The sequence below is a fragment of the Montipora capricornis genome, chromosome 7 (assembly GCF_036669925.1).
Source record: "Montipora capricornis isolate CH-2021 chromosome 7, ASM3666992v2, whole genome shotgun sequence".
NCBI classification, from domain to species: domain Eukaryota; kingdom Metazoa; phylum Cnidaria; class Anthozoa; order Scleractinia; family Acroporidae; genus Montipora; species Montipora capricornis.
Genome location: NC_090889.1, coordinates 10859598 through 10870990, shown reverse-complemented (window position 1 = coordinate 10870990; position 11393 = coordinate 10859598). Strand labels below are relative to the sequence as shown.

The window sequence follows — 11393 nt, the reverse complement described above, 5'->3', positions numbered from 1 at the left end:
ATGTCGCAAGACCTTAAAAATAGAATGAATGCATTTTGCAGCGGAAAAATATCCAAGCATAAACCTTCATGCGAAAGGGTTGAAGGAAGAATTGATGGAGATATAGGCTCCTCGTCTCCTCCTTTTTTATCATCAGGTATAACTTGATGGAGATTTGCTGGCAAGAGGTCCCAATACTCCGCCCTGATTTCGTAAATATTTCCAAGAGGTTGCGCTCGTTCATCGCAGGAGAGGTCAGTAACAAGACGTTTTCAAAGTGCTTATTTATTTATTTATTTTTTTTTTTCTCGCGCCCTGCATAAAGACTGATATTTTAGGCAAGGCGTTGCTTTGAGCGAGCTCTGTTTTCTTGGAAACAGATAATAATACCACATATGTTTGGGATATTTTATTCCAGCCCTGTTGTGCTAGGCCGTTTATTTAAAATTAGCATGGTACCTTCTAAGTAATAACCAAACATAGAAGGCATGATTTCAGCAAAGGGCACACCCGCTATCCACAACAAACTAAGAAAAGAGGAGGGGAAAATGATCTTGAAAATGGGTTGAGTTCTACGTAAAGTAAAATTCAAATTAGAATTCTACTATTTATTTAGGGCTACCCACTCTGACACGTTTTCAAAATTCTACAAAATGTATTTATTCCCAGTGCACGTGGTGTTATATATTGTTTTTTACCTATTCACTCTAGATAGCTCGAAACCTTGATAGGCAACTGAATTCAATATCCTATCTATGTCATTATTTTCCTCTTCAAATGTCTGTGTGTTTAACTCTTTACGAGAAACGCGTGAAGTTTAAAGTGTTTTATCGTCGGAGTTTTTGGTCACTTTGTTGCGGGTGATGGGCATAAAGAAGTTTCTACGGTGAATTTCAGTTTTGTCGATTACACTTTATTTCAAGCCAAAAAAATGAAGAAAAAGAAGTAAAAAGTAATTGCATGATACTGAGGAAACCTTTGTCATTTCTATATGTTGCAGTACCTCCCGTTGGTGGACGAATCAAAGTACGATGGAGCAAAATACTCAAGAGTTGAGGACGTGGGTGCAGCAGCTGAAGATGATGCAAGAGCAGTTCGTGGGGCCACAAATGCAAATGCCTCAAGAAGAAAGTGGTCAAGCATGAAATCATGAAGAAACAAAATCACTGAATTTTGCTAGATGCTTGCTGAAGTAGTTGTCATTCAATAATTATACTAGTTTTTAGAGTCAGTGAAAATGTGAAAACCAAAAGCTAGTCCTATTTCATTTTTAGGTCGATGGGAAAAGGCGTAGACAATCAGACAGACAACCCTAACAAGCACTTTTGTTCTAATGTCGTAAACTCCAAAAGACCACGGAATTTATCAGTCTCAGTTTTATTCCAGACTAACCAGATGAGAAATTATTGTGACATGTTTTGGCAATCATTATCGACATCTGTGCTAATGCAGAACAACGCAATATCTTTTTCCCTTTGGCATCAGTCAATATTGTTTAGAATATTCATTAGTATAACAATTGCTACAATAATTAATTGCTTTGCGAAGTAAAATATAAACAAAACCGACAAGGTTTGACAATCGTTAGCTAGCGATCATAAGCAGAACGTTTTCCAAGATTTTGTAGGCACTAGCAGTAGTTTATTTCGGAGACCTAAATCGAAATCCAGTGTGATCATCACCGAGTATTCGGTATGATTGATGCTGGCTTTTTAATCCTACTACAACAACGGCATCAAAAAGTGGTAGAAAAATATCCTGTTGGTTGAGGAGGAAACAAAATATATTCAGGAGAGGAATCATACGGCAAGGGGCTTAAGATTACATCGAATCACGTAGGTGTGGCATGAAAGAGAAGATGTTGGAGTATTAGTAGGCTTTATCAGGGTGTATAAACACTGGTTAACTCAGTAAGTCCTCGCTTAATAGTGGCCTAGCTAAACATAATCGGTCATTTGGCTTCTCCTCTTAATTGAGGGGGAAACAAAATATACTCAGGAGAGGAATAATACAGCAAGGGGCTTAAGATTATATCAATTCACGTATGTGTGGCACGAAAGAGATGTAGGAGTATTAGTACGCTATATCAGGGTGTATAAACACTCCTTAACTCAGTGACCCCTTGCTTAATAGTGGCCCAGCTATACATAATCAGTCATTTGGCTTCTCCTCTTAATTGAGGGGGAAACAAAATACATGTAGGAGAGAAATCATCATTTTTTAGAAAGGAAGCTCGTGAACCCTTTTCATGTTTAGTCAAACATACTATAGTTGTAAAGGAAGAGTTGTCATTGTTGCACTTTGAAGTGCTTTGCTATTAACCTTTAGGGTTTTGAGATATTAATCTCCACTTACTTGCTTGGAACGGAACCGCCATTTCAGCTTTGGCTTACTCACGGCTTTTAAAAAGACCTTCGACGATGCGAGCAAAGTGATTTCGCTCTAAAGTTACCTACATATAATTTCAAGAAAAAAAGTACAAAACGTGAGGAAATTCCCAAAAAAATGAAAAAATATATAATTAATATAAATAGTGGGACCTGATAGACAAACTGAAGTAACAGTGTAAACATTTCTTAGAGTCAATCAGTCAAAGTAAAGTAAATTTGGTAAACGAAACGGTCTTGTGCTGTCTTGTCTGTAAATGAAACTGCCCTATGAAATGAATTTATACATTAAATGCGGGTTGTAGACAAAAGAGGGAGGTGACCCTCGCTCTTACCTGGACAATTTAAATTAAAAGATCATTTTACAGTTCTGTGCTAAGTTTCCAGGCCTTTGAATGAAAGCGAGGCTGGAGTTGACCTTCCTTTGATACAATCTCCATTGATTTCTTTATGTAAATCATGTTGTTGTAATGCTGACGAGTTTCTATTTACATAAGAAAAGCAGTTAGGTTTGTATCAAAGCAAGGTCAACTCCAGCCTTGCTTTTATTCCAAGGCCTGGTAACTGAGCACAGAGCTGCAATAGCCTTTTCACGGTCAACCTCGTTCCCAGGGTCTCTCGAGCGAGGAGAGACCCTGGTAGGGTCTGGTCACGTACTTCCGTGACAATTGAAAACACCAGGGAGGGGTCCTCTCTAATCAAGGAATTTGTCGCCTTGAGCTTTGTCGAATTCAAAGCAAGGCTAATAGCTTCGCGCTGCGATTCCGCCATTACCCGCGATGTTTTACAGTGGCCTTCGGCTGCAATTTCGCATAGTATTTATTCTAACGTTAATCTAAAAGTTAAACAAGTTATCTGCCTCGAGGCAATTTACCATGGCCGTGATGTTGTCGCCGTGTTACCCACTGGATATGGAAAGTCGGTTATATTTCATCTTCTTCCTTTGTTATTCCTCGACAAAATCAACTATGAACGTGGAGCAGCAGCTCATCCCGTAGTAATTGTTGTTTCCCTTCTAAATGCGCTGATATAGACAAAATTTTTACTAAGCCGCCCCTCCCTTCATTGGATAAATTGTCATCTCCCAGATTCTGGGAGACACGTGACCAGACCCTACCAGGGTCTCTCCTCGCTCGCCCCAGGCGTTAAGATGAGAGACCCTAGGAACGAGGTTGTTTCACGGTTAGTTTTTCTCATTTGCATTACAATGTAATTTAACGTGGAAGCGAGGCAATTTCGGGCTATTTTGCCTCGCATCCAGGTTAGATTGCATTGAAATGCAAATGAGAAAAACTAACCGTGAAAAAGGCTATTAGACACCTCAAAGAGATTCGAACCCAAGACCTCTGCGCTAACCAACAGAGCTATGAAGCCGTTCAGTTGAGAGCAGGTCAATTTGTTTGGTTTAATTGTTTCCATGAAGGACTCGATGAATGAAGTGAATGTGTATTTGAAGTGCCACTTTGAATTAAAGGATCTTGTCTAACTGGAAAGAAAGTACTGCAAGCATTCTAAGGACTTCGATGTATTTAGTTTTTTATCAGATTTTCTGGGGCATCTATTCTTATATCTTTTTGGAGCGTTTAAATTTAGCGGAAAATCCAAGTAGCTTCAGTTGAATGAACTCAAGAAAAAGTACGAGGGAATCCACATGAATTAATAACCGCAGTTTTTTTCTCTATGGCAACTTAGCACAATAGGCCTTATTCACGAAAGAAGCCATGTTGGCTTTCATATTGTCATGCAAATTAGCCATGCGTTATGCTGGGGGGGCAAACATTGGAAAAAAAGTAAATTGCGGAAAATCGGCTCAACGAAATATTGAAATAACATTGTAAAAAGTCCATTTTAGTGTTTAGAATTAAGTACCTTTTATAATTTTTTTTTATCTTTTGATTGCCTGTGACATTTGAACTTTCTACTTCGTTATCTGCTCATTTTTCACGAAAAAAACGTCGAAGTAACTTGTGTAATGATTGTCTTTTACTGTTTTGGTGATAAACATTCAATGAACGTGAAACAAATCATCTGCGTGGCTAAGGTAGTCGTTATAACCTCTCGAACTTGTGTTGTTTGCCCCCTAAGAAGTGTGCAACTAATTTGCATGATAATAGCAAATCCAACATGGCGGCCATTGTGAATAAGGTCTATTCTTTGACTGCACCTGACGTCACGACGGCCATGTTGGTGGGAATTTGAATTTATAATTTAGTCTTTTAAGTCTTTTGGGAATTTGAATTTATAATTTAGCGTTTCAAAGAGTTTAATTTATGCAAAGTTTGTGAAACGTTGATCTGTCACTTTTAACCAATAGAAAGTCTCCGTTTTTTTCCATTAGCCAACAAGAGAACCAGGCAAGTAATGAATTTGGTCGCGTCAGATTCAATAAAATTGAAGTTTCTTGCATTTTTGTTTCGCGTTCTTCTCGTGTTTTGACTTAAAGAGCCTAACAAAACCCTTTCTGACGTAAATATGGCGACTAGCTAACCAGTGAAATGAACTAAGTGCGCAAACGAAAAGCTTAAGGCTGTTTATTTCTAATGATTATGTTTAATAAGGACGAAGGGGATAATTATTTTTAAAAGCCTTTTGCGTTGGCGTCGTCCTTGGTCACCCGAATCCGACACCATGCTTTTTTTGTTTCCTTTTTTTTATCACAGCCTCCTGAAAAGAAAAAAAAGCTGTACTACTGACCGTAAAGCTCTTGCTTAAACTCTTGTGCGCGGCCAAACGAGACAAAACTTTTAGCAACTCTCATGAAATATTTGAGCAGGTTCAAATTCGATGAGAGCTCTCGAGAGTCAATAAGAGTAGCCGAGAGTGAATGACAGTTTCTGCGTGAACTCAGGCATTTCGAAATAATAATAAAAATAATAATATAATAATGTAATATAATTTTAAAATTTATATCGCGCAAATATCTATATGAATATAATCCAATACACTAAAAATAATTCACTTAAAAATTGGTGCAAATGAAATACAAAGGCGCGGAAGTAAGGTTGAAGTAGTATAGTATGTATGCATTAATAATATTAAACGTTATGAAAATAACAAAACTCTTCTGCCAAAGCCCTTCGCCCTACGAGAGAATCACGTAGTCCAGTTTCTAACACTTCTTAATTGGCTTTAACACCTTGATCCTGTTTCCATATCAACAGCGACTGATAGCTTCTTTCAAAAACATTTTTGTAGTCGTGTTCTATAACTTCGATACTGTCTTCATCAAAGCCTAAAACTCTAGCAAGAACCTTCCATTTAGTTGCAAGTTTTGCAGACAATCTAATTAATTCTGGTTGTGATTGGCTTTCAGTTTCTTCTGCATAGCTGAAGCACTTACTTCATGTAACTTATCAGTGAGACGACTTGCATTATGCTAGGACTGACTCATGTGAGCTGAAGCACACACGTCATGTAACTCATCAGTGGGATGCCCAGCATTATGCTGGGATTGGCTCATGTGAGCTGAAGCACCTGCGTCTTGTAACTCATCAGTGGGATGAATTGCATTATGTTGGGATTGGCTCATGTGAGCTGAAGCACCTACCTTAAGTAACTCATCAGTGAGACGACTTACATTATATTGGGACTGGCTCATGTGAGCTGAAGCACCTACCTCGATAAGACTCATCAGTGGGATGACTTGCATTATGCTGAGATTGGCTCATGTGAGCTGAAGCACCTGCTTCATATAACTCATCAGTGGGATGACTTGCATTATGCAGGGATTGGCTCGTGTGAGCTGAAGCATCTACTTCATGTAACTCATCAATGGGATGACTTGCATTATTTTAGGATTGGCTCATGTGAGTTGAAGCACCTACTTCATGTAACTCATCAGTGGGATGACTTGTATTATGCAGGGATTGGCTCATGTGAGCTGAAGCATCTACGTCATGTAACTCATCAGTGGAATTACTTACATTATGCTGGGACTGGCTTGTGTGAGCTGAAGCACCTACTTCATGTAACTCGTCATTAAAGGGAGGACCACTTGCATCTTGTTCAAATATTTTATTCTCATCAAAACGTGGCCAAAGTTCCCGTTTTCTACTGAGACATACTACTCCCATAACAGACCATCGGCCATTGTTGCGGGGTGAGATCTTTTTGTCTTTGACAATGATTGGATCTCCAAGCACAGAAGACCACTCCAGCTTCCTGTCCTTTCCACTAGTGTCACTTGTCAGTAGTTTATGTGTTTGAGTGAGTTTCTCAGGCTCAACAAAGCAATAAGCCTCCACGTCCGTGGTAAATTCTTGTTTTTTGTAAAGGTCTAAAAGCAATAAGGAACTTCTTCGAGGAAATCGAAGCAAAAATAGAACCCGCTGGAAAAGACAAAAAATGACCAAACCTCTCAACGGTTGATTTCGAATCGATTGAAGCCGAGTGTTCTCCAAAGCGTTTACTTGAAAAGTGATTCATTTGAGCTGCTTTGTTTACGTGTTTAGTTAAACCAGACCAAGTCACAAAATGCGCCACTTCCTTGTCATCTTTTTTGACGTAGACAGAACAGGCCATTCCTTTACTTTGGTAAATACCTTGAATCTTCTCCTTCTTCACGCCATAAACAGCCATGGACGGATCCACGTTTTCTCCACAGACGTCACCTTTACCAGACAGTGACCAAGAGCTCCCATGCCTTCTGTTCGTCATTTCCTTTAATCTTTAATAGGTATACTTCTAACAGTCAATCCAGAGAAAATTAGGAATTGTCGATAACCGTCATTTCAGAGGTAGAGGACATGCATGTTGTGGTAATGGGCCCCTGATCATGGCATGGCGTTTTTAAATCAAATCTGCATTGGCTGTTGCTCAAAATATTCCGTATTTCAATGTTTGTAAAACTCGGGGCGAAGATTGACCAGAAGTTTTTTTAAACAAAAAGAAAAGGACCTAAATTTTTAGTACCCGTTAAGATGGCATCCAACATGGGCATGTGACAAACAGAGAAATCAAAGGACGATAGTCGATTGGAAACTCTAATACAAATAGCAGTATCGATAGGAGGAAGTTCTCTCACACCACGCTGAAGGATTTACCAACGTTGCAAAATTGAAGGAAAACAAGAGCGAACAAGTAAAAACCGACATCCTAATCATAACAGTTCCATAAAAGCGAAAGCGTTTATTGCCCATGCGCATGCTAGGTCAAGGCTTTCCATTCTGTGTGCCCGGCAACGCTCATGTCGAAGCTAAAAACGTTTAGAATCGATGATCCCCTACTCTCCTGGTTTTACTCATACCTAACTGGAAGGCGTCAAAGAGTGGTTACAAATGGAACTTTTAGTAAATGGACTGGATCAGGTGTACCCCAGGGGTAACTTCTAGGACCCATTCCCTTTCTATTATTTGTAAATGACATGCCAAATGTAATAGGCCATTTCCGAGTTCACGTTTTCCTCCTCTTCGAAGCGAGTCTAAGTACGAAGTTTTTGTGATGGTAACTAGTTCTACTTTGCTCATGAATGAAAACTAATTTTCATAAGAAAAACTTCGCAGTTAGACTCGCTTTGAAGAAGAGGCGAACATGAACTCGGAAATGGCCTATTGACAGTGCGACGTTGGCTATGTCTGCTGACGATTCTAAATGCTACAGGATCATAAATAATGATGCTGATTTTTCAAAATGCAGCAGGATTTAGTTTCGCTTACAACCTGGTCCTTGTCAAATGAATTGTATTTTCAGCCTACAAAGCGCAGTAATCTGGGTATATCTAGGAACCGTATTAGCCCATATCGTAGCTATAGTATAAATGTTATAGATGTGGAGATTGTCTCAACGGAAAACGATTTGGGGTAGTGACCGTAAATGACAACTATGGGAAGATTATATACTCATGATAGTTATTAAAGCAAATAGGTTACTGGGCTTTATTAGAAGTAGCTGCGCAGGAATTGTTGAAGTGTTGCGCTGTTGCGTCTTTACTATTGATTAGTGCGTTCGCACTTTTGCTATTGCTTTCAGTTAATGGCACCTCAGTCTGTTATCAGCAATTTATTCCTAGTTCAAAAAGTGCAAAGACGAGCTACACGCTTTATACTAAGAAATAGTAGTAACTTGTCATATAAGGATCGCTTAGTCAAACTGAAGTGATTGCCTTTAATTACTGGCTTGGATATCTCGACTTAGTTGTCTTTTTTAAATGTCTTCAAGGTGGACATATTGATCTAACTCGTTCGTGCTCATGCGTGCTCAGGGCTGAACTTAAAGATAAGTAATAACCGTACATCAATTTTTCGGGACTTCTATTTTAATAGGATAGCAATTTTGAGGAACAATATATCTGATGATGTTAGGCAGGCTGAGTCTACTGACTCTTTTAAGCGTAAACCTTAATCGTCTTATTTCAAGAGACTTTAACGTTTTTGATGGCGACAACTTTCGTACCTTTAAAATAATTTGTCCTAAATGTCGCCGGGTAAATACCTTTGCTGCGTGAAACTTGTTAATAAGCAGCCTATTTAGGATATTTATAATGTTAAGTTAATATTTTAGGAGAAAGTTGCATAAATAAATACATTAAATCATTTATATTTGGATCAAGGTCGAGATTCCACCTTGCTTTAATGACCTCAGTGATGATTGAACGCCTTGACAACGCGAGTTTAATTAATATTAGATCGTATAATCACTGTATAATTCATTACCAATAGTCAGAAGCCTCATGTTATTATGGCTCTTACTTGGGCATCGGGCTGCCATGCGGCAGGACGCTTGGCTGGAGAAATTGCTGCCTTTGTAAACCGTAGGTCCCGCTCTGTAAATATCTTCCATGTTCATAACATGTAGGGGATGGAGTTCCCGGTGTTGTAGCTGTCCTTTGCCGGTGTTGCGATTTTAACACAACATAAAAGATAAGTCCTGGTTCATTCAGTAGGTTTATTGGATTAAAGAGATCGCGCTCTATGACGTCACTAATTACCCTTATTACAACGATTATCTTATTTAGAACACCCTCGCGGGCCGGCAATTAATCTGTACATTACACATCAATTATACCATAAGTTGTTTATCCAGTAGTTACATTAGTATAAGTTATTCAGTGTGCTATTGTTCATTATAAGTCACTGTTATCTTCAATGCTGCCTTTCGAGCGGCAAGTCTTCACGGGGGTCTCATCCTTTCTTCTTCAGTCCCCAGTTCTTGGGTTTGTCTATTATCCTCATAATGATCGTTTGTTTTGATCTCAAGAGGATAAAGCTTTTCAATGGGTCTCGTAAGTTCTTTTCCTGGGTGTATCTTCACGTTTACAGACCTGACTTGACCATCTCTTCCTTGATGAAGGTTTGTTACGATCCCCATTCTCCAGTTTGAACGTGGAAGGTCATCATGTATAAGTACCACATCCCCCCTGGAGACTGGTGTTTGGTGATTTGTGTTGCGTTTACGGTCTTGTTCACGTAGCAGGGTCAAGTACTCGTGGCGCCATCTCTTCCAAAACATCCGCATTATCGCTTCATAATATTTAGCTCTCTTAACGAGTTCCTTTTCAGAGCTTGCTAAGGGGTCATAGTCTGGATCTTCTTGAGGATCTTTCGGCGTATGGTCAGGTAATGTCATCAATCGATGTCCACACAGGAAGTGTGCTGGCGTAAGTGGAGGGGAATCATTAAGTCCCATGTAGGAATACGTTAGCGGTCTGCTATTCAATGCAGCTTCAACCTCGATCAGTATGGTGTTTAGTTCTATCATGTTTAGGGAGGCTTTACCGATTGTTTTCTTCAGGCATCTTTTGGTCATTCCTATCAGTCTTTCATAAAATCCTCCCCACCACGGAGCTCTCTCGGCTATGAATTTCCAACGTATGCCATTGTTTGCAAGGAACTTCTGAGTTGAAGTGTGAGAGAGAATTCCGCTATGTAGAGTTCCTAGGTCTTGTGCGGCTGCTTTGAACGTTTTGGCACTGTCAGAGATGATTGTCTCCGGAACGCCTCTTCTGCCTATAAATCGTCTGAATGCTCTTAGAAAGGCTTCAGTTGTTTGGTCTTCAACCAGTTCAAGATGTGTTGCCCTTATGGTAGTACAGGTGAATAGGCATACATAGACCTTGCTCGATGTAGTATTTTTGTTACGGACGTACATAGGTCCTGCGAAGTCGATGCCTGTGTGTTGGAAGGGCTGTGACTGTGAGATCCGTTCTTTGGGTAATGGTGGTGTTGGAACGGAATGAAGGTGTGGTCCTTCATGTTTTCTACATATAACGCACTTCGATATGAGCCTTTTAACAAGTTGTCGACCTTGTTGATGTCTTTAAGCCAAAGAATGTCTTTGTTGATGTCTTTAAGCCAAAGAAATCGCGTGGCGTCTCTAACGTTTGGGTGGAGTTCGATCTGAAGAAATGCCTTCTCGATATCGGCGATGAATGCCACATTGTGTGGTCTGAATCGGGGAAGAATTCCTGTCAGGTCTTGCATTAGGTTCTCTCCGGTGTGAAGGCAGTCATTTAAGCTTGGTGAATTGGAGTTTTGCTTTGCTGAGGCGTCATAGACTATTCTCATTTTTGTTGTTGCGCTATCCTGGGAAGTGAGGGATGTAGTGGACGATTTCTTCGTGGTGATGCATGTCCGGTAATATCTATATAAATCCCATTTGAAGCTGCTCCTGCAGTTGCTTGTCGTATTTGCCGATAAGTGCGTGGTCTCTTTTGTTTAAGGTTCGCTGGAGACTGGCTAGTCGTTTTACACTGTGGCTCAAGTTGGACGGCAGATCGTTTTTGTTTTCTTTCCACGGCAATGCAACACTATACCTACCCGAAGTGTCGTTGAATTTGATTGTTTTTCGAAATGTTTTCATGACGGAATCGTCTTGATTGCGTTCGTCGGGGATTTGGTTTGTTTCCCAAAATTTGGTGAGTATGCTGTCGAATTGTGATTCGGCGGACTGGGTGTCGATCCGGTGACATCCCATTGTGTTGCTGTTGCGTATATTAGAGGTGGATCCTGCTAGAAGCCAGCCAAATTTGCTTTCGATAGCGATCATGGCTTCGTTACTCGTTTTGATCATCTTGCCAGTGATCAGGTGACC

At 39.9% G+C, this 11393-nt stretch overlaps 1 protein-coding gene across 1 annotated transcript in view; it reads left to right on the top strand.

The window, feature by feature from the left end:
- LOC138058178 (tyrosine kinase receptor Cad96Ca-like) overlaps positions 1 to 2588 on the top strand; it is a 25605-nt gene extending 23017 nt beyond the window's left edge. Inside the window, exons 9-10 of the mRNA XM_068904073.1 lie at positions 137 to 233; positions 980 to 2588. Of these exons, the coding sequence (XP_068760174.1) occupies positions 137 to 233; positions 980 to 1132 (250 nt within the window). The 3' untranslated portion in view covers positions 1133 to 2588. The remainder of the gene's footprint in view (positions 1 to 136; positions 234 to 979) is intronic.
- Positions 2589 to 11393: the final 8805 nt, after the last annotated feature.